Source organism: Carassius gibelio, chromosome B9 (assembly GCF_023724105.1).
Source record: "Carassius gibelio isolate Cgi1373 ecotype wild population from Czech Republic chromosome B9, carGib1.2-hapl.c, whole genome shotgun sequence".
Classification (NCBI taxonomy): Eukaryota; Metazoa; Chordata; class Actinopteri; order Cypriniformes; family Cyprinidae; genus Carassius; species Carassius gibelio.
The window spans coordinates 30,643,431-30,667,439 of NC_068404.1; the positions used below are offsets into that span (position 1 = coordinate 30,643,431).

General features: G+C 37.7%; 1 protein-coding gene across 20 annotated transcripts in view; it reads right to left on the reverse strand.

The window, feature by feature from the left end:
- Nucleotides 1-7,268: 7,268 nt before the first annotated feature.
- LOC127964884 (NACHT, LRR and PYD domains-containing protein 12-like) overlaps nucleotides 7,269-24,009 on the reverse strand; it is a 1,383,583-nt gene continuing 1,366,842 nt past the window's right edge. For 15 of the 20 annotated variants that reach the window (XM_052565330.1, XM_052565325.1, XM_052565318.1 and 12 more), the window contains 4 exons: nucleotides 21,329-21,502; nucleotides 14,223-14,396; nucleotides 8,658-8,836; nucleotides 7,269-7,746 (listed from right to left, as the gene is read on the reverse strand). In XM_052565330.1, coding sequence (XP_052421290.1) covers nucleotides 7,745-7,746; nucleotides 8,658-8,836; nucleotides 14,223-14,396; nucleotides 21,329-21,502 — 529 coding nt within the window. In that variant the 3' untranslated portion in view covers nucleotides 7,269-7,744. The remainder of the gene's footprint in view (nucleotides 7,747-8,657; nucleotides 8,837-14,222; nucleotides 14,397-21,328; nucleotides 21,503-24,009) is intronic. The other 5 variants (XM_052565333.1, XM_052565331.1, XM_052565327.1 and 2 more) reach the window with 3 other exon arrangements.

The following is a 24,009-nucleotide window of genomic DNA, read 5'->3' on the forward strand; positions in this document are numbered from 1 at the left end:
GACCACTAGATGTCACTGGAAGACCACTAATGGGCTCACTAAAGACTAAAACATTACAGTTTATTGTCTCGATGATTGATTCATCTAGAAAAATATATATTACTATTATTTAATATTACTGTTCAAGCATTTAAGATCACATTGAGTGAAAGTTCAACAATTTATTCATACATGTATATCAAATGTTTACTATTATGTCAGAATATGAATGCAATGAAACCTGACATAGAAATGTAAGAAAAGAAGTCTTTCTGTGAGTTTTGTGTCACCTATAATTTATTTCAAATATCTACATACAACAAAATGTGTGGGCATGTACTTCTCTCTGTGTGTGTGTGTGTGTGTGTGTGTGTGTGTGTGTGTGTGTGTGTGTGTAATCATGCTTATTGATTATTCATATAATAGTTGAACCATTTCATTTCTGTGTGTGAGTGTCTGTGAGCCTATTCTCCATGTTAGACAATGGCACACACAAGTTTGGCTTAATTACAACAAAGCTTTGCAGAGATATAGCCTCAGACTCATTTTGTGAAGATGCCTGACATCTGAAGCAGCGCTGTACAAAAACGGTTTCGTCTATTGACACGAAATCCATAACTTTTTGTCAGCACGGTCTGAAGATGATCTGATTCAATTTTGGTGAAAATCAGACAAACGGTTGAGGATGAGTTTAAAAAAAAAGTTTTCAACATGAATCAAAATGGCGGACAGGAAGTTTTGCTTAATATGACATAATTGGTATGTATGTTGTCGGCATGTCCCAAGGAACATTTTGAGACATGTTTCATGATAATAGGCTAATGCAATCAAAAGTTATTCGCATTATTGGAAATGTAATAATTAGCGGTTATTGATTGGTTTATTACTCTTGACCAATAGGTGGCGCTGTGACCAAAATGATGTGACGTGGTCAATGTGATGTGACAATGTCACATATTAAGTTTTGTGTAAATATCTCCAACCTTTGCAGAGATACAGCCTCAGATGCAGTTTGGCATCTTTCCAGCAAATTCGTTGGTACGCTAATTGAAAACGGTTACGTGTATCGACACAAATTCCATAACTTTTTGCCAGCATGGTCTGAAGATGATCCAAATCAAATTTGGTGAAAATCTGAGCAACGGTCTAGGAGGAGTTCGAAAAAGTAGGTTTTCAACATGAATCAAAATGGCGGGCAGGAAATTTTGCCAAAATTGACAAATGGGGTATCGGTGTTCTCGGCATGACCCAAGGAATCTATCAACATCAGTTTTGTTACAGTAGGCTAATGTATGCAAAAGTTATTAGCATGTTTCGAAAAATCTTATAACTATTGACCACAAGGTGGCGCTGCCCCCAATTTTTTTGTGTACATTCAGGGCATGGAGCCGGACATTTTTGTAATTATTTGCGAAACGATACGGAACTTCATTCTTAAGATACAACAATTTACAACTAAATTCAAAATGGCCGACGCCCAAAATGGCCGAATTGGGAAAATTCGGTATCATTCGACTCGGAATGATGCACTGAATCTAAAGACACCACTTTTGTGATTTTTGGCAAAACCGTTCAGAAGTTATGAGCAAAAACATGCATTTTTCATATCTCCTGACCACTAGGGGGCACAGCGCCGAAACACTGCAGGTAGTCCCAGGGAATGGTTGTTATAAGACACACCAAGATTGGTCTCAATAGGCCAAACCGTTGCGGAGATATAGCCTCACGTTCACGTTTGCGTGCTTTTCCAAGAATTCGTTCTTGAGCTATTCGGAAACGGTTTGAGAAATCAACTTGAATTCCATAACTTTTTGCCAGCATGGTCTGAAGATTATCTGATTCAATTTTCGTGACAATCGGTGCAACGGCCTAGGACGAGTTCGAAAAAGTAGGTTTTACGAACAATTGACGATAGCGAAAAAACTAAGCCTTGCGATTTTTGAATTTCGGTGTCCATTCGACTCGGCATGAGCCAAGGAATCACAGGAAAAAAGAATTTTCATTTTGTGGCTTACGGTTCAAGAGTTATTAGCATCAAGTTTTTGAAAGTTTAGACAATTGGTGGCGCTAGAGAGTTTGAGTTAGAGACTTCAAATTTGCTACGGTTAATGTTCAGACATTCCTCTATTAGTGTGCCAAATTATACAACTTTCCCGCAATCGGTTCTATGTGCTACCATAGACTTGGGGTGGAAGAAGAAGAGGAAGAATAATAACGCCAACAAACACAATAGGTGCCTTCGCACCTTCGGTGCTTGGCCCCTAATAAATATAGCTGCAAGCAGCAATTACGGGGCCAAGCACTCCAACGGCAAATGTAGGAGCTAAGCATGGCATGAAGCATCACACCAAATACATTAATGAGCAATAGCAGTCATTTTGGAATTATTGTAATTGAAATGGCAAAAAAAAATCATAATACCACCTCTAGTAGCATGATTACTTGGCTTATAAAGTTTGACCAATAGGTGGCACTGTTATGAAATTAATTTGGTGTACTCTGTTTGACTTTTCAATGACACACACAAAGTTTGGTGTTAATATGCCACAGCATTCCAGAGATGCAGCCTCAAGTGTCATTTTGTCATTGTGTTTCAACTTCGTCGCTTTGGTATGCGAAAACAGTTTTGTCTATCGACACAAAATCCATAACTTTGAGTCAACATAGTCTGAAGATCATCTGATTCGAATTTGGTGAAAATTCGACCTACGGTTCATGAGGAGTTCTAAAAAGTAGGTTTTCCACATAAATCAAAATGACGGACCGGAACTTCAGTAAACACTGGCATATTTGATATCTATGTTATCGGCATAAGCCAGGGAATATTTTGAGCCCAGTTTGGTTGCAATAGGCTAATGGACTAAAAAGTTATTAGCATTTTAAAAAGTGTAATTACTCATGGTTAATGAATGGTTTATTACTCTTGACCAATAGGTGGCGCTGTTACCAAATTTATGTGGCATTGTCAGTCTGAGGTGGCGATGACACATACAAAGTTTGGTGCAAATATGTCAAAGCGTTGCAGAGATACAGCCTCAAATGCATTTTGGCACCTTTCCAGCAAATTCGTTGATGCGTTAAATGACAACCGTTTCGTATATCGACACGAAATCCATAACTTTTTGCCAGCATGGTCTGACGATGATTCACGTCAAATTTGGTGAAAATCGGACTAACGGTCTAGGAGGAGTTCGAAAAAGTAGGTTTTCAACATTAAGCAAAATGGCGGACAGGAAGTAAAGCCAATTTTCACATTATTGGTATCAATGCTCTCGGCATGACCCACAGAATAAAGCGAGACCATTTTAATTTTAATAGTCTAATTTATTTAAAAGTTATTAGCATTTATGTGATATTTCATTATAACTATTGGCCACAAGGTGGCGCTGCCACCAAACTTTTTGAGTACCTTCAGGGCATGGAGCCGAATATTTTTGTAATTATTTGCGAATCGATACGATGTTGCGTTCAAAAAATACAGCATTTTAAAACATAATTCAAAATGGCCGACGCCTAAAATGGCCGACACAGGAAAATTGGATATCATTCGACTCGACATGACTCACTGAATCTAAAGAGACAAGTTGTGTGATTTTTGGCCAAACCATTCAGAAGTTATAAGCCAAAATATGCATTTTTCATATCTCCTGACCACTAGGTGGCGCTGTGTCGAAACACTGCAGGTAGTCTCAGGTCAGGGTTATTATAACACACACCAAGTTTGGTCTCAATATGACAAACCGTTGCCGAGATATAGCCTCACGTGTATTTTTGCGTGCTTTTCGTCAAATTTATTTACGTGTCATTCGAAAACGTTTGGACGAATCAACTTGAATTCCATAACTTTTTGCCGGCCTGGTCTGAAGATGATCTGAGAACATTTTCGTGGCAATCGGACTAACCGTCTAGGACGAGTTCGAAAAAGTAGGTTTTTCGAATAATTGAAAATAGCGAAAAAACTAAACCTTGCGATTTTTGAATTTCGGGATTCATTCGACTTGGCTTGAGCCAAGGATTCAGAGGAAAAAAGAATTTCCATTTTCTGGCTTACGATTCAAAAGTTATTAGCATATAAACATTGAAAGTTTGGACAAGTGGTGGCGCTAGAGAGTTGGAGTTAGAGACTTGAAATTTGCTATAGTTAATGTTAGGACTGTCCTCTATCAGTGTGCCAAATTATACAACTTTCCCGCAATCGGTTCTATGGGCTGCCATAGACTTGCGGCGGAAGAAGAATAATAATAACGCCAACAGAAACAATAGGTGCCTCGCACCTTCGGTGCTTGGCCCCTAATAACGCCAACGGAAACAATAGGTGCCTACGCACCTTCGGTGCTTGGCCCCTAATAATAACGCCAACAAACACAATAGGTGCCTTCGCACCTTCGGTGCTTGGCCCCTAATAACGCCAACAAACACAATAGGTGCCTTCGCACCTTCGGTGCTTGGCCCCTAATAATAACGCTAACAACCACAATAGGTGTCTTCGCACCTTCGGTGCTTGGCCCCTAATAACGCCAACAAACACAATAGGTGCCTTCGCACCTTCGGTGCTTGGCCCCTAATAATAACGCCAACAATTACAATAGGTGCCTACGCACCTTCGGTGCTTGGCCCCTAATAATGCCAACGAAAACAATAGGTGCCTACACACCTTCGGTGCTTGGCCCCTAATAATAAGAACGCCAACAAAAACAATAGGGTCCTACGCACCTTCGGTGCTTGGCCCCTAATTAAACATTACAATGAATGTAATATGGTGTATTTATTTATCAAAATGCTCCTCTCCAGAAGTAATTTTGTAGCTGAATACCAAGTTGATGGTCCCTGAATATGGATTTGATGAGAAACATGACATCTTGTTGACGAGCTGTTTGTGACGTCTCTGAAGTACGGCTGAAGCACTGATTGAGCGATTACATGTGACAGGATTCATGTCAGTAAATTGTCCTGGATCTGTTTACAGACCCTTTGGCATTCATTCATGTTTATTTGGCGCTGTAGCCCATAACTGGTGTTAAAAACAGAGGAAGACGTGATCTTTCAAGTGTGCTGCATGCTGCCGCTTCACTTGACCTGAGACACACTGCGTGATCGTCACTGCATTAGATAGAGAGCACCACAGTCAGATTTATTGGTTACATTTCAAGATAAGATGGACAGAATTCAAAATCTGAGACTTTGTTTCTTATCAAAAGTAACAAAGCACAAAGCCTATTGTGGTTTAATGGATGAGAGATGTGCTATAATGTTCTGTTCATTCATCAGCTGTAAAGAGACGATCCATCCTTGGGATTTACCAATCAGTTTGTAAAGATGAGATTGGTTCAATTAAAATTGAGACATCAGTTTTTTTTTTTACCCAGCTGTAATGCTAATAAATCTTCCTGAAATTGTCCTTCTGAAAGTCTGTAATTGAATACTTAAGATTTTTCCCAGTGCTCTCTCCCTCAAATAATCTTTCCTCAATTCCGGCCATCATTTCTGTGAAAAAAGCAAGTTTCCAGTACTAATAAACAAATGCACTGAAGTTAGTAAAGAAGATGATGACTACATTTGATAAAACTGCATAATTAATGCAATGGTGCTTCATCTGAGAACAAACACACAGCGGTCAGGAATTGTTTCATCAGAGCAGCTCGATCTATCCCAGGATCTCCAATGAAAGAGACTCTGAGGGGATTCTTCGGAGAGGACTTCTTCTGTGTCAGGCCTCGGGAGAACATGTCTTCTCTTGTGACACAGAGGCTGAAAACGGCTGAAGGGTCTATTGCCTCTTTAAGTGTGTCGATTGTGTCTGTAAGACTTGAGAAAAAGAAAACAGAGATGCATTCTTTTTTAGCTTTTGGTCGATGTAAAAAAGGCGCTATAAATTAAACTAAATTGCATCTCTTGTGCTTGTCTTGCCTTTGTCCCGTTATGATGAAATCTTGGTTTGGTCTAACGTCAGCTCTGTAACCACAAATGAACCATGTCATAAAATATATTTAACACGACTGACTTTGTATTTAACATGAATTAGTCAAAACATTGTAAGTTGCCAATTATAAGCGTTTCACTGAACAGAAAGAGAGCAAAGAATCAATCATCAAAGTCAAGAACATTATCATTGACTTCAGTCTAGCAAGAGTTCAAGCTCTCTCAAAAACTCTGATTATAATCACTGAAGCTGTTCACACTGTCAAATTAATCTCTTACTTACATTGAAGCTGTATTTTAAAAAACTGGATATTTGCAGTCTAAGAAGTCAGAACAAAAAATCTGTTTTTTGAAAATACATGTCTAGAAAACTTTGCCTTAAAAATCCATTGCGTTAAATTTCAAATGTTAAATATTAAAGTGAAAAAACAAACAAAACAATCTAAATCTAATTCAAAACTGTTTTAAATCCCATATAATATTCTTTTTTGTTAAATTACACTTGTTTATAATAAAAATTTACACAATCCAAAATTCAGATAGTTTGGTATTAATGTTATGTGCAACAGCCATTTGAAAAAAAAAAATATATATATATATATATATATATATATATATATATATATATATATATTAGTCTGAATAAAATGCTAGTAGCAGGACTGTAAAATGAATAGTTGTGATTATAATAATTTGATAAAATGAAGATATAATAAACCACATTGAAACTCTCTTTGAGATTAACTGGAACTCAGTGTATTAGACACTAGAGCTGAAAAACCTAATTCGAGTTTTGTACTTAAATATAATACATTTTCTAATAATATTGGAATTTAAAAGACATAATTTCAGTTGGAGGGATGCTTTTGTCTTCTCTCCCGAGGACACAAGAGACACATCGAGTGAAATATTACTAATGCACGTTTCTGCAAAGCAATAAAATAACACGACTATCTTTGAAAAAAAGTGCATGTTTAAAATAATGTTTACTAACCATATATAATTAATTACGTTGCTTAAACAATTAGAAACAAATCCCCATAATCATTTCAAATTCATCAGCATTTTTGAATTAGAATATATTTTTTTTTACAGCCTTATTAGACCCGAGTAAGATATTTTATATAATAGATGATTACGTTTAAAAATAATAAAAATCCTCTAGCTCCTGCAGATTCTTCAATTTACCAGCATCTTTTGCATATCTGAACTCTTTCCAGCAGTGACTGTATGATTTTGAGATTCATCTTTTCACACTGAAGACAACTGAGGGACTCAAACACAACTATTACAGAAGATTCAAACATTCACTGAGGCTCCTGAAGGAAACACAATACATTAAGAAAAAAAAAAACTCACACATTCACACATTTCTCATGATGATATCAAGTGGAAGCTCCTCTTCTCGAGATGACACACATTTTAATAAAAATAAACACATACATACATAGGTTACACACTCAAATGTTAGACTTGATTAAAATATAAGAAAATGTACAAGTGATAAGTTTTCTATTTCTGAATTTCAGGATACACAGTTATGATGATCTATATTAAATCTGTACAGCTCAGGATATAAGCCCATCACTGAAAATATCACATTCATTCTCTTGGTTTTCAGTGCTGTATAAACATATCAACTATTTTATTAATGTCCTTTGGATAAAAACTTATTTTGCTGAATTAGTTTAGTTTCCTTGAAGCTTGTTTCTTCTGTTCATCAACACTGCTCCACACATTACACTTCCATGCATTCATTTAACTTCACATCACTGATTCCTGTAGCGGCTCTTATTCACCATCAGCTGATCCTGAGGAAACTGAACTGACGTCTAAATACTGAGAGTCCTACAATAAAACACACAGACAGTCAGATATGAGTATGAGACATTACTGCTGTCACATCACATCAGCAGATCCAGCTCAGAAACACACAGTATATTCATATTACAGTCAGAGATATGAATCAGAGTATGTGAGCGGAGCGCGGAGTGGAGCGTGTGATTTTGACTGGAGCGAGGAGCAGATCTTTTAAAAGTCGGAGCGTCGTGGTTTTCACTCGCTCCAAGATCGCTCCAGCACCGCTCCGTCACGAGTACAATTCATGCCAACAGCCCGTAATATAACTGAATATTTAACAAGAAATCATATGTAGAAGAAATGAATCGATCCATAGGTAAAATAACTGGAGAAAACGTTTCATCACAAACTAAATTTGCACTGCAAAAAGCAGCAATTCTACCTTTTAATGCAGACATATGTTATTTGTCATGTGGTAGGAACAAGGTTTGCACACTAGTGTCCCAATAAACCACTTTGAAACTCTCCTTGTGTTTTTTTATTTATTGTTTAATATAGGTTATGAACAGAAGTTGAAGTGTGTAATTTCACACATACTGAAATACTTTAGACGTGGAGTGAAGGTGGAGCGGTGTTTCTGATATCAGTGAGTGTGGAGTGGAGCGGAGCGGAGTGATAATTAAATGATCGGAGCGCGGAGGAGAAATTGTTGACGCTCCACTCCGCTCACATACGATCATAGATTAATAACAGTGAATGATCAACAACTCTCTCTTTATCATTTACACACAGAGACACTGGAGGAGATGAACATATTCATATATTCATAGATCATCACAGAATTAAACAGTTTAAAGAACAGAAACTAAAGTGGAGCTGAATTATTATCTTATATTCTCCAAATATGTCTGTTACTAAACTTTGGCCATTTTAAAAGATTTAAATAATAATATACTCACAGTAGAATAATGTCTCCAGTTTATAACGTGGATCATCTTTCAGATCAGAGAGTAACTTCACTCCTGATAGTCGTAGATTATTCCTAGACAGATTCAGGTATCTCAGGTGTGAGGGGTTTGATCTCAGAGCTGAAGTCAGAGCAGAACAACCTTCATCTGTGACGTCACACCTCATCAACCTGTAGAGAACAATGACACAGTGTTAATTGTAGTTGAAGTGTGTGTAGTTTGTTATTGACTCTGGTCTCAGGGCAGGAGAGGAGATATAATGACAAGCATTGCCACAAACTGCTGCTGATAGAATCAGATTTCTGCATGTTGATGCTCAATGCTGCTGTTTGAAACTGTCATGTGCTTCAGGACTGAACAGACACACAGAGCTGAATGTGAGATATTGTTTCATAGTGATATAAGCACAGATCTGTCTGGAGAAACAGTCACTTGCTCCTCTAATTACGACTTACAGTTTACCTAAAAATGAAGATTAAAAATCATCAAAATCCCACAGACTTACATTGAGGAAATGTTCAGATGAGCATTTAGATGTTTTTACACACTGTTTAATCCAGCTCTGAGGGACATGGAGTACTTTAACATGCAGTTACAAATGAATAAATAATGTTTTGATATTTTAAACATAAAACATTGAAAACTGATTTTTAAAATAGTTAAAAAAATGAAAAGGTACCTTAAATGTGAAATTAAAACCGCCAGTAGGTGGCAGCGAGTCACTGTTAATAAGTGAGTCATTGTGTTTTGAACCGAATCATTTAAACTGTTGATTCATTCAGGAATGAATCACTGTCATGTTGCTCAGAGACGCAAAACAGTGCTGAAAAAGATGTATTGGGATCAGCATTTATAGACATTCTGAACTCTATTGGTGTTAGACAACACGTTTCAGGACCTACTCATTGTCGAAATCATACTCTAGATTTAATACTGTCACATGGAATTGATGTTGATAGTGTTGAAATTATTCAGCCAAGTGATGATATCTCAGATCATTATTTAGTTCTGTGTAAACTTCATATAGCCAAAATTGTAAATTCTACTTCTTGTTACAAGTATCGAAGAACCATCACTTCTACCACAAAAGACTGCTTTTTAAGTTATCTTCCTGATGTATCCGAATTCCTTAGCATATCCAAAACCTCAGAACAACTTGATTATGTAACAGAAACTATGGACTCTCTCTTTTCTAGCACTTTAAATACAGTTGCTCCTTTACGCTTAAGAAAGGTTAAGGAAAACCGTTTGACACCATGGTATAATGAGCATACTCGCACCCTAAAGAGAGCAGCCCGAAAAATGGAGCGCAGCTGGAGGAAAACAAAACTAGAGGTATTTCGTATTGCTTGGCGGGAAAGTAGCATATCCTACAGAAAAGCATTAAAAACTGCTAGATCTGATTACTTTTCTTCTCTTTTAGAAGAAAACAAACATAACCCCAGGTATTTATTCAATACAGTGGCTAAATTAACGAAAAATAAAGCCTCAACAAGTGTTGACATTTCCCAACACCACAGCAGTAATGACTTTATGAACTAATTTACTTCTAAAATCGATACTATTAGAGATAAAATTGCAACCATTCAGCCGTCAGCTACAGTTTCGCATCAGACAGTGCACTATAGACCCCCTGAGGAACAGTTCCACTCATTCTCTACTATAGGAGAGGAAGAATTGTATAAACTTGTTAAATCATCTAAACTTACAACATGTATGTTAGACCCTATACCATCTAAGCTCTTAAAAGAGGTGCTTCCAGAAGTCATAGGTCCTCTTCTGACTATTATTAATTCCTCATTGTCATTAGGATATGTCCCCAAAACCTTCAAACTGGCTGTTATTAAGCCTCTCATAAAAAAGCCACAACTTGACCCCAGAGAACTAGTTAATTATAGACCAATCTCGAATCTCCCTTTTCTGTCCAAGATACTAGAAAAGGTGGTATCCTCACAATTATATTCCTTCTTAGAGAAAAATGGTATATGTGAGGATTTCCAGTCAGGATTTAGACCGTATCATAGTACTGAAACTGCTCTCCTTAGAGTTACAAATGATCTGCTCTTATCATCTGATCGTGGGTGTATCTCTCTATTAGTTTTATTGGATCTTAGTGCTGCTTTTGACACAATTGACCACAACATTCTTTTGCATAGACTTGAACACTTTGTTGGCATCAGTGGAAGTGCATTAGCATGGTTTAAATCGTACTTATATGACCGCCATCAGTTCGTAGCAGTGAATGAAGATGTATTATATCGATCACAAGTGCAGTATGGAGTACCCCAAGGCTCAGTTCTAGGGCCGCTACTCTTCACGCTTTATATGTTACCCTTGGGAGATATCATCAGGAAACATGGTGTTAGCTTTCACTGTTATGCTGATGATACGCAGCTCTATATTTCTTCGCGGCCCGGTGAAACACACCAATTTGAAAAACTAATGGAATGCATAGTCGATATAAAAAATTGGATGACGAGTAATTTCTTACTGCTAAATTCAGAAAAAACAGAGGTGTTAATCATAGGGCCTAAAAACTCTACTTGTAATAACCTAGAACACTGTCTAAGACTTGATGGTTGCTCTGTCAATTCTTCGTCATCAGTTAGGAACCTAGGTGTGCTACTTGATCGCAATCTTTCCTTAGAAAGCCACGTTTCTAGCATTTGTAAAACTGCATTTTTCCATCTCAAAAATATATCTAAATTACGGCCTATGCTCTCAATGTCAAATGCAGAAATGTTAATCCATGCATTTATGACTTCAAGGTTAGACTATTGTAATGCTTTATTGGGTGGTTGTTCTGCACGCTTGGTAAACAAACTACAGCTAGTCCAAAATGCAGCAGCAAGAGTTCTTACTAGAACCAGGAAGTATGACCATATTAGCCCGGTCCTGTCCACACTGCACTGGCTCCCTATCAAACATCGTATAGATTTTAAAATATTGCTTATTACTTATAAAGCCCTGAATGGTTTAGCACCTCAGTATTTGAATGAGCTCCTTTTACATTATACTCCTCTACGTCCGCTACGTTCTCAAAACTCAGGCAATTTGATAATACCTAGAATATCAAAATCAACTGCGGGCGGCAGATCCTTTTCCTATTTGGCGCCTAAACTCTGGAATAACCTACCTAACATTGTTCGGGAGGCAGACACACTCTTGCAGTTTAAATCTAGATTAAAGACCCATCTCTTTAACCTGTCATACACATAACATACTAATATGCTTTTAATATCCAAACCCGTTAAAGGATTTTTAGGCTGCATTAATTAGGTAAACTGGAACCGGAACACTTCACATAACACCGTACTTTCTACATCATTAGAAGAATGGCATCTACGCTAATATTTGTCTGTTTCTCTCTTGTTCCGAGGTCACCGTGGCCACCAGATCCAGTCTGTGTCCAGATCAGAGGGTCACTGCAGTCACCCGGATCCAGTAGGTATCCAGACCAGATGGTGGATCAGCACCTAGAAAGGACCTCTACTGCCCTGAAAGACAGCGGAGACCAGGACAACTAGAGCCCCAGATACAGATCCCCTGTAAAGACCTTGTCTCAGAGGAGCACCAGGACAAGACCACAGGAAACAGATGATTCTTCTGCACAATCTGACTTTGCTGCAGCCTGGAATTGAACTACTGGTTCCGTCTGGTCAGAGGAGAACTGGCCCCCCAACTGAGCCTGGTTTCTCCCAAGGTTTTTTTCTCCATTCTGTCACCGATGGAGTTTCGGTTCCTTGCCGCTGTCGCCTCTGGCTTGCTTAGTTGGGGTCACTTCATCTACAGCGATATCATTGACTTGATTGCAAATTAAAACAGACACTATTTCAACTGAACAGAGATGACATCACTGAATTCAATGATGAACTGCCTTTAACTATCATTTTGCATTATTGAGACACTGTTTTCCAAATGAATGTTGTTCAGTGCTTTGGCGCAATGTATTTTGTTTAAAGCACTATATAAATAAAGGTGATTGATTGATTGAAAGGTGACTGTGTTTGGAATGATTTTTGTTTTTAGAAACAGAGCAAAAACAGGGAATATGTTGTCTAAAACATAAGTCTCTTGATATTAACTTCTTGTTTATTGAACTGTTGTATAAAATCAATATCAAAACTGTAATTATATGCTGACTTTTGGAGAAAAATGCCACTCTTCATGCGATAGTAACCATTTGAACTTATATAAATTATATAGATCTATACATTTTCTGCCCCATTTCTTGAAAAAAAATTGTATAATTCTAAATTTCCAGTGAAAGAACACATTATAAATGCGTATGCGCACTAGTCTAGACCATCACGTGATGTATGCGCACACTCTGTGTTTTGATTGGATGGGGGATGGCAAAGGGCAGCTACTCTGGTGGAGCAAATATCTGCAAATCTTTCTTGGTGGCTTTTTTTTCACTTAAACTATTGTGAATTTACATTCTGCATTTAAATTAATAGTGCCCACCGCAAACCATCCTAGGGCTGGCCAGAGTTTATACAGTGGTGCCGTGGATGGGAGGGAGAACGGCTGACTTACGGGAATAAATTGTGTATTTCCCTCACAATTGTCACAAAACACTCACTTCACTGTCTGTCTGGTCTCTCTGCGCATTGCTTTGCGAGATCATAAGGCACATTTTTTTCACCTCACTGCTGCAAGAGTCTGCGTGAGAATATGGGGGTGTGAGAGCGTGAGAATTGGGTCAATTGTGTGAGTCTCACCCTGAATGTGTGAGAGTTGGCAGCTTTGCATATGGGGCAGTCGTGGTCTAATGGTCAGAGAGTCTGACTTGTAACCCACAGACAGGGATGTACTGGTCACCAGGAGTAAAGTCATCAACAACACAAGTGTCTTGATCCATTCAGATGTGACACAGAATTGTGTTTTACAGTCGTGAGATATGAGAACATTAAAGCTTCTGTAGTGATGCTGGCTGAAAACACACACCACAATCTAAACTTGACAAATGTTAATGACAAAACATAGACTTGTTAATTCATCATCATAGTAATTTAACTTGCAGTTATTAACACTGTACAATAGAGATATATTTATTATAAATGTTACTGTTATTAGCATATTTAAATATTAAATATTACCAGTAAATAAGTTCTTAAAGGACAGTTCATCCAAAAATGAAAATTGTCATTTTCTCGAAATCATGTCATTTCAAACCTGTATGAATTTCTTTCTTCTGTGGAACATAAAAGAAGATAATTTCAGGAATTCAAGAAATTTTTGTCCATACAGAAATCAAGGGTAATCAAAATGGTTTGGTCACGTTCTACAAAATATCTGTTGTGTTCTACAGAAGAAACTAAGTCACACAGGTTTGGATCGACATGAGGGTGAGGAAATGATGACAGAATTTATTTATCAATAGATTTCCTGCATTCTAGCTCAAAATCAATGCTTTACTGTCAAGTGCATTTCTATGTGACACAAATACATTATTAAGTTTGTTATATTTGTAATGAATTCAGTAATATCTATGATTATTTACTCCAATTAAAGGCCCTGTCACCCAGCAATATATAATCTTTATAATCTTACCACAGTTTCTCCAGTTTACAGCGAGGATCCTCCAGTCCAGCACAGAGACACTTCACTCCTGAATCTCTTATTTTATTCCCAGACAGATCCAGTTCTCTCAGGTGTGAGGGGTTTGATCTCAGAGCTGAAGCCAGAGCAGAACAACCTTCATCTGTGACGTCACAATCTCTCAACCTGTAGAGAACAATGACACACTCTTCACTCTCTCAGATCTGATTAGCTGTGAATCCATTAGTAAAGAGAAAGAACAAATCAATGTGTGATACATCAATGGACTGACATTTAAAACATTAAAAAAAAACATGATCATAAATAATTTAAAGCATCATTCAAAAATAAAAATTATTTATTTTACTGTCAGGATTTTTAACCAAATACAGGCATGTGATTGGAAACATTAGGCAAGGCAGGTTTATATATATAGCACATTTCGTACACAATAGTAATTCAAAGTGCTTTACATAAAAGAAAGTAAAACGATAATGAAGAAAAATAATAACAAGAGTAAAACAAGCAATTTTAAAACTTTTAAAATGATTAAAAAATTTACTTATTTAAAATGAATTTAAAACAGTTTGAAAATGAATTTACATAAAATAAAATAAATAAAAAAAACAGTGAAAATATAGTGCAATCAGTTCGGACATTGCACAGTGCTCATTCAATAAATGCACAGCTAAACAGATGAGTTTTAAGTCTATATTTAAATGTGACTAGTGTTTTAGCACATCTGATCTCTTCTGGAAGCTGATTCCAACTGCGGGCAGCATAGTAACTAAAGGAGGACTCCCCTTGTTTTGTGTGAACCCTTGGTATTTCTAACTGACTCGATCCTAGTGATCTGAGTGCTCTGTTAGGCTTATATTCAGTGAGCATATCTGCAATATATTTCGGTCCTAGGTCATTTAGTGACTTATATACGAGTAAAAGTACTTTAAAATCAATCCTAAATGTAACTGGAAGCCAGTGTAAGGACCTGAGGACTGGTGTGATATGCTCAGATTTTCTGGTTCTAGTCAGAACATTACAATTATTAATAATTTTGAAATAACTTGTAACCAGTGTTGGGAGTAACAGATTACAGTAACATATTACTTTTAGCTGTAACACAGAAGTGAAAGGCATTATTAATACATTTTCAGTAATATTTTACTCCGTACTTGTTCAGTAACGCTTTACAACACACTTTAAGCCCAAAATTTAATTGATCAAAGAAAATAGAAAAGAATGAAACAGCAAAAGCGCAGGACATGAATGAATCAAAGATTCAGTAAATTAGTTCCATTTCCTGTTTGTGGTCAGTCAATAGCTGCGTGTGGTGTCCACGTTTGGAAATAAAGACTAAACGTCAGCTTCTGATATATTTGTTTAGTGATGTTTTTTCATTCATCTCTCTCTCGCTGGTGTAACTCTGTATTGTGTGACGTAGTCCGGTGAAGGTGTGTTTAGGACGGGGTTTACAGGAGTGTGTGAGGATACTGTCATGACACAGAATGATCTCGTCCTCTGTGCTCGAGGTCCGAGGCTATTAGCTCCGTCCGGCTCGCTGTTAGCCTCGGCTCACACTGGACAGTGGAAAAGAGGCTAATGAGTGAAGACAGCAGAAGACTGTACATTCACGAGATGGATGTGTGCGCATCTTGACATTTTACAATTGTATATGGCATTAGAGTTTACATATAGTCCTGTTGTGTCTAATATGAACAGACCCAAGCAATTCACAGATATTGCCAGATAATCTCTTTACCTCTACCATACTTGTAACAGACTTGGATCGTTTGTGATTCTGGCTGTTATCCGGTCTTGTGTTGTCTTGATCCTTCACTTTGTCGATTATAAGTTCTATTGTTAGTAGTCTGGATCGCCCACAGTCATTATGCTACTCCTCTACTGGAGGTAAAATACTCTGCAGTACATTTTGACATTTCAGATTGTTAACTTCTATTTCTGTAGTTATTCTGGTGAAAGTTACTCAAAACTAATACTGGAGTAATGTAACGCATTACAATTCTGAGACAGTAATATTGTAATGGAAGGAATTACTTTTAAATGACAGTAACAAGTAATCTATAATGTTTTACAGTTTGGAAGTAATTTGCTCAACACTGCTTGTAACGCTCGGCCTAAAATAAGCTGACTACACAAATAAACTTTTCAGTTACCTCTTAATAGTGGGGTTTGAAGGAATGAAGGAACTATAAATAACCACCGCAATAAAGAATGATAAAGAATGAAAGACAACCCAGCGTGTATTATACAAGAAGACAGAAGAGAAAAAAATACTAGATATACACAATATATACAATAAATATATGAGGGTGAGTGAGTAATGTCCTTGGAAGTCCAATGGGGCTTCTCGGGTCAACATTAACACACTGACAAAATTATATTCAGAATTAAAAATGTTTTTATACCACTTTTTAATGTGTGATTGTGTAAAGGTGATCACCAGATACCAACCTTTCGTGAACTTGCTTACACTCGTTCTCATGGAGGGTCTGTGTGTGTGTGTGTGTGTGTGTGTGTGTGTGTGTGTGTGTGTGTTCGGTTCGGTCTCACCGGTGCAATATTTGGAGTCCGGGAGCACGTTGAGAACAGCGCTGTCCTGTGACGAAGTCCTCAGTAAAATAATCCAATGGCGTCAGGTTATTTCCACGAGGAAGCAACTCAAAGTCACAGGTAAATACAGCAGGTAATAATGATCAGGCGATCGATCGCTAAATCCTAAAGTGAGCACATTGACGTCACAGGGATTCCCGCATCACGAGCGAACTCTCGCGAGAAGAAACAGAGTCCACAGTTCTCAAAGGGGCAATACAAACACAGAAACGTTAACCCTTAAGGCGCCAGGGTTTTTTGGAAAAAAATGTTGTATTTTGGCATCAAGATTACAAAAGCTTGTGACTTGAAAGGGCTTAAAGATAGAGATCTACTGTCAATTAGAAAAATGTTTGGCATGATCGAAAGTTTACGTGGGGTGTAAATATACTAATCTAGTTTGCATATTATGACGTCACCATGGGCGGCTATCTCGAATTTCACAATATTCAGGAAATATTAGATATTGAATTGATGTTTGAACATATTTGCATGATTTTGTGTGTGTATATGTCTTTTTTATCCTCATTCCAAATGATCAGAACAGAGGAAGCCAACAATAAAACAGGAGAAAGTACTAAATTATTACTATATCACTACTATATAGTAGTAAAACACATGTGAACAGTAGCTTACTTTTTGATCAGTTCATCAGTAATATTCAGGAAATAATAGATATTGAATGGATGTTAGAACTTATTTGCAAGGTTTTTTTTTTTTTTTTGTATTTGATTGCTGTTGTTGTTGTTTTTTGTCTTTTTATTCTCATTCCAAATGATCAGGGGAAAAAAACGAGAAAAGTAGTAGATTATTACTATATTACTGTGCCACAGTAAAATACATGTGCCTATTTTTTGATCAGTTGACCATCTATCTGCCCAATCAGGTATCTATGTGACACAGTTCGTAGTTGTTGAGAGTATGGTTCCTCTCATTCATTGCATGACACAGCGCAGAGCGCACCTTCTCCACACTGACTGCACCTGTACTGTCTGCCGGCCGCGCATTAGAGCGTGCGCGATCAGCAACAGCTCTCCTATGGACACTATGACCACGTTCACCTCTGCCACCCGCTCCCCCGTTGAGCAAAGGCTCGAAACGATCGCTTGTTTGTGCTTCGTGAACACTCTCGCTTTGCACGGCTGCACCATTGCGCTGCAAAGATGTACCGCGAGACGTGCGATCATTAGACGGCCGATCGTCATTTCCAAAAGGCAAATATTCCCCTTCAGAGTCAGAATCGGTGAACAACATTTGCAACACATCCTCTTTGTATTAGCCATCTGGCGATTTTCTCTCATAAATCTCACGATTTACACTCACGCTATGAAATGAATTACTTCCGCAGCAATAACATGAGAGCTCGACACTTTGAACAGAAACAATGCATAATGTTGGTCTAGAATCAAAGTACTACGTGTCTGCCATCTAGTGGAAGGGAATACAAATGAGATATTACACCATATAAGGAACTACAGTCTATTTTATTAAGGATGACATCTTGTCGCAATTTTGCGACTTTGGCGCTTAGAGGGTTAATAACAGCTGTGCAACATCAACAATCACATTAACATTTAATCAACAGCTTTATAAACGTATACCTCTTATGTGGCCGAGCTAAAAACTATCTTCTGCTCATCAAGGCTGAATTTATTTGATCAAAATAAAGTAAAATAAATATTGTGAAATATTATTACAAATACAAAAAAAGTTTAAAATTTTAATATAAAATGTAATGTTATTCCTGTGATGCAAATCAGAATGTTCTTCATCATTATTCCAGTTTTCAGTGTCACATGATCTTTTAGAAATCATTACAATTTATTTTAATCTCAAGAAACATTTCTGATTATTATCAATGTTGAACATTTTGCTACTTCATATTTTGTGTTGAAATTATGCACTTTATTTTTTGATAAATATAAAGTTTAATGAACAGCATTTATTTGCATTTATCAATATATTAATTAAATTGGTAAATGCATTTATTAAATAAAAATCATTTTAAATTCCTTCACACAGTTTTTGTGGCTTTCATGAATGATAAATAAAATTTTTAATTTCTCTCTTTTTTTAAATCTTATACAAATGTTTGAGTCGTATCATAGATTCCACAAAAATATTAAGCAGCAAAACTGTTTTTAACATTGATAATAATCAGAAATGTTTTTTGAGCAGTAAATCAGAATGATTTCTGAAGGATTGTGTGACACTAAACTTCTTTGTAAACAACAACAGATTTATAAATGTTTCTAATGAAGAATGTTGTGTTCCCAAATGCAAATTAAAGCGTCTCAAACCAAGCGCAGCACTAACAGTGAATCAGAACCAGAAACAGTACAGTAACAGCAGACATGGAGCGCGTCACACTACAGTCTTTATAAACTCTGACACGAAAATCACATCCCTGCAAATGGTCTCTTATGTTAAATCACGCTATTCATTACACAGCTGAGCTTTATATTGATCTGTATTTATATGTACAGAGTAGTGGTGTGTGTGTGTGTGTGTGTGCGTGTGCGTGTGTGTGTTTCTCCATCACTCAAGGATATCAGAACCTGAGATCTCCTACACTGTGAGACAGTGTTGTAGTCGAGTCACCAACTGTCGAGTCCAAGTCGAGTCTCGAGTCTCAGTGTTCGAGTCCGAGTCCAAGTCCAAGTCCGAGTCACCAAAGAAGAGTCCGAGTCGAGTCCAAGTCGAGTCACCATTACCAGAGTTCGAGTCCGAGCCGAGTCTCGAGTCCAATATTGGATTATTATTATTATTTTTTTTATTTCTTTTGAGGAAACAATAGCAACTGAGTTGGTAGGCATTGAAGTCCATTATATGAAGGAAACACTCTGAAATGTTTTCCTTAAAATACGTAATTTAAGAAAAAACGCCATGGATATCCTGGATGGCATTAGGAGGAGTAAATGATTAGGATTTTTTTTGTGTGTGTGTGAACTAATCCTTTAACACTGTATTACAGAAATACACTCGGCGAAAAAAAAAGAAACGTGCATATTACAATGAGTGTGTGAGAGAGAGAGAGACAGAGTGTGAGTGTGTGTGTGTGTGTGTGAGAGAGAGAGAGAGAGAGAGAGCGAGAGAGCGTTTGTGTGTGAGTGACCGATCTAGCGTGAGTGCGTTTGTATGTGTTCAAGTGAATGTGTGTGTGTGTGTGTGACAGCACGCACCTGGTCAGAAAGCGATGTGTAACGATAAGGGCCGTTCAAATATCGCGTCTTTTGCACGCTCAAGTTCGTTATTTCCAATGTACTGTAGGCGCGCGGTATGCACGTTCATAATGGAAGCGTATGTGCGCTCATAACGGCAGCATCCAGGCGCGTCCACAACGCAACGAGTTAAAAACATCTCAACTTTTCAGAATGCCGCAAGTGCACCGCGGGTCATGTGACAAGAACTAACCAATCAGCTTCATCCTTTCCCGCAAGTGCCCGAGCGCTTTGGAAAAAAATTAAAGTGAGTGACGTCGGTGAGTGTGTTGTCAAGCAAAGACAGCGAGCGGTAGCAGTGTCTGTGAGGGAAAAGAATAGATCGCGGCCGGTCTTGGGCACGAAACATTTTTTATAACATTTTTAGTCAAAAACAACGTGATGAATGCTTATGATGAATGCTTCCGATTTTATATATCCTCGAGTCCGAGTCCAAGTACGAGTCATCAGTCCACGAGTCCAAGTCGAGTCACGAGTCCAGAGAATGGAGTCCGAGTCCGAGTCCAGGGTACTCCATCACTGCTGAGAGATATTATTCATACTTGCAGATAGTACTCACACCTCAATGTACTGCAGTGCTTTACAAAACAGTAGGTAATAACATATTCTTTCTCTGATTGTGTTGATTATAAACAGATGGTGTCTTCTAGTGTCCTTCCTTGTGTCTCTTCCTAAAGCCCCCTACACCTGCTCCTAATCACACTGAAGCTGCTGATCAGTAAAGCTGTTCTTGAAGCTGCAGGAAGAGACTCACGCTTCTGAGTTTGGGAACAATATGAGCTGCATGTGATTGATTCTCCAGAACATCTGATCAACGTGAGGACAACACATCTATATTTAATTATACACATGTTAGACGTTTTATTTCAATGTTTTGAAAATCTTATGTTTTCTTTAATATAAACACCTCTCTGAGCTCATATACACTGGAGTAAATGAGAAGAAATGCAGATTTGTCCTCGGGTCGGTCTCCTCAAAAGCCCACTGTTCTTACTCTCTCACTGATCTGACTGCTTTCTTTAGCAATTTTGTCTGCTAACAGTCAATCCTTTGCTAACAAGACGAGCTATTAGCACTTAGTGTAACAGAATCCATTTAAAGGTGTTGCTAATGCAGAAACAGCTTTAACATGAACACAGAAGTCCACACATGAACAAGAAACAAAGACACACAATGTTTAACTTTCTGTATCTCTGTATCTTGATACAACTATTGTGTTTTCTGGCTTTCTGGGTGATTTGTTTTTCACTTCACAAATATTTTACAGTGTGTCATATATAATCTTACCCCAGTTTCTCCAGTTTACAGTGAGGATCCTCCAGTCCAGCACAGAGACACTTCACTCCTGAATCTCTTATTTTATTCACAGACAGATCCAGTTCTCTCAGGTGTGAGGGGTTTGATCTCAGAGCTGAAGTCAGAGCAGAACAACCTTCATCTGTGACGCCACAATCAATCAACCTGTAGAGAACAATGACACACTCTTCACTCTCTCAGATCAGATCAGTTTAGCTGTGAATCCATTAGTAAAGAGAAAGAACAAATCAATGTGTGATGCATCACTGGACTGAGATTTAAAATGTCAAAGAAAACAAAAAACATGATCATAAATAATTTAAAGCCTCATTCAAAAATAATATGAAAATTCTTTATTACTCTGTCAGGATTTTTAACCAAATACAGTTATGTTATTGGAAACATTACAATTGTTAATGATTTTGAAATGACTTGTAACCAGTGTTGGGCAACATATTACTTTTAGCTGTAACACAGTAGTGTAAGGCATTACCAATCAATTTTCAGTAATATTTTACTCGGTACTTGTTCAGTAATGCTTTACAACACACTTTTAGCCCAAAATTGAATTGTTCAAAGAAAAGAAAAAACAGCAGGACATTAACGAATCAAAGATGCAGCAAATTAGTTCCATTTCCTGTTTGTGGTCAGTCAATAGCTGCGTGTGGTGTCCACATTTGGAAATAAAGACTAAACGTCAGCTTCTGATATATTTGTTTAGTGATGTTTTTTCATTCATCTCTCTCTCGCTGGTGTAACTCTGTATTGTGTGACGTAGTCCAGTGAAGGTGTGTTTAGGACGGGGTTAACAGGAGTGTGTGAGGATACTGTCATGACACAGAATGATCTCGTCCTCTGTGCTCGAGGTCCGAGGCTATTAGCTCCGTCCGGCTCGCTGTTAGCCTCGGCTCACACCGGACAGTGGAAAAGAGGCTAATGAGTGAAGACAGCAGAAGACTGTACATTCACGAGATGGATGTGTGCGCATCTTGACATTTTACAATTGTATATGGCATTAGAGTTTACATATAGTCCTGTTGTGTCTAATATGAATAGACCCAAGCAATTCACAGATATTGCCAGATAATCTCTTTACCTCCACCATACTTGTAACAGACTTGGATCGTTTGTGATTCTGGCTGTTATCCTGTCTTGTGTTGTCTTGATCCTTCACTTTGTCGATTATAAGTTCTATTGTTAGTAGTCTGGATCGCCCACAGTCATTATGCTACTCCTCTACTGGAGGTAAAATACTCTGCAGTACATTGTGACATTTCAGAATGTTAACTTCTATTTCTGTAGTTATTTTGGTGAAAGTAACTCAAAAGTAATACTGGAGTAATGTAACGCATTACAATTCTGAGACAGTAATATTGTAACGGAAGGAATTACTTTTAAATGACAGTAACAAGTAATCTATAATGTATTACAGTTTGGAAGTAATTTGCACAACACTGCTTGTAACGCTCGGCCTAAAATAAGCTGACTACACAAATAAACTTTTCAGTTACCTCTTAATAGTGGGGTTTGAAGGAATGAAGGAACTATAAATAACCACCGCAATAAAGAATGATAAAGAATGAAAGACAACCCAGCGTGTATTATACAAGAAGACAGAAGAGAAAAAAATACTAGATATACACAATATATACAATAAATATATGAGGGTGAGTGAGTAATGTCCTTGGAAGTCCAATGGGGCTTCTCGGGTCGACATTAACACACTGACAAAATGATATTCAGAATTAAAAATGTTTTTATACCACTTTTTAATGTGTGATTGTGTAAAGGTGATCACCAGATACCAACCTTTCGTGAACTTGCTTACACTCGTTCTCATGGAGGGTCTCTGTGTGTGTGTGTGTGTGTGTGTGTGTGTGGGCATGTTTTTGTGACATATCAGGACACAACTTTGTATAATGACATGGGTATGACACAGGTATTACAAGGAGAGGGTGACTTATGAGGACATAACCCATGTCCCCATTTTTAAAAACGCTTATAAATCATACAGAATTAGTTTTTTTGAGAAAGTAAAAATGCACAAAGTTTCCTGTGAGGGTTAGGGGTAGGGTTGGTGAAGGGCGAAAGAATATACAGTTTCTACATTATAAAAACCATTACGCCTATGGGATGTCCCCAGTTTTCACAAAAACAAACGTGTGTGTGTGTTTGTTTGTGTGTGTGTGTGTTCGGTTCGGTCTCACCGGTGCAATATTTGGAGTCCGGGAGCATGTTGAGAACAGCGCTGTCCTGTGACGAAGTCCTCAGTAAAATAATCCAATGGCGTCAGGTTATTTCCACGAGGAAGCAACTCAAAGTCACAGGTAAATACAGCAGGTAATAAGGATCAGGCGATCGATCGCTAAATCCTAAAGTGAGCACATTGACGTCACAGGGATTCCCGCATCACGAGCGAACTCTCGCGAGAAGAATCAGAGTCCACAGTTCTCAAAGGGGCAATACAAACACAGAAACGTTAACCCTTAAGGCGCCAGGGTTTTTTGGAAAAAAAATGTTGTATTTTGGCATCAAGATTTCAAAAGCTTGTGACTTGAAAGGGCTTAAAGATAGAGATCTACTGTCAATTAGAAAAATGTTTGGCATGATCGAAAGTTTACGTGGGGTGTAAATATACTAATCTAGTTTGCATATTATGACGTCACCATGGG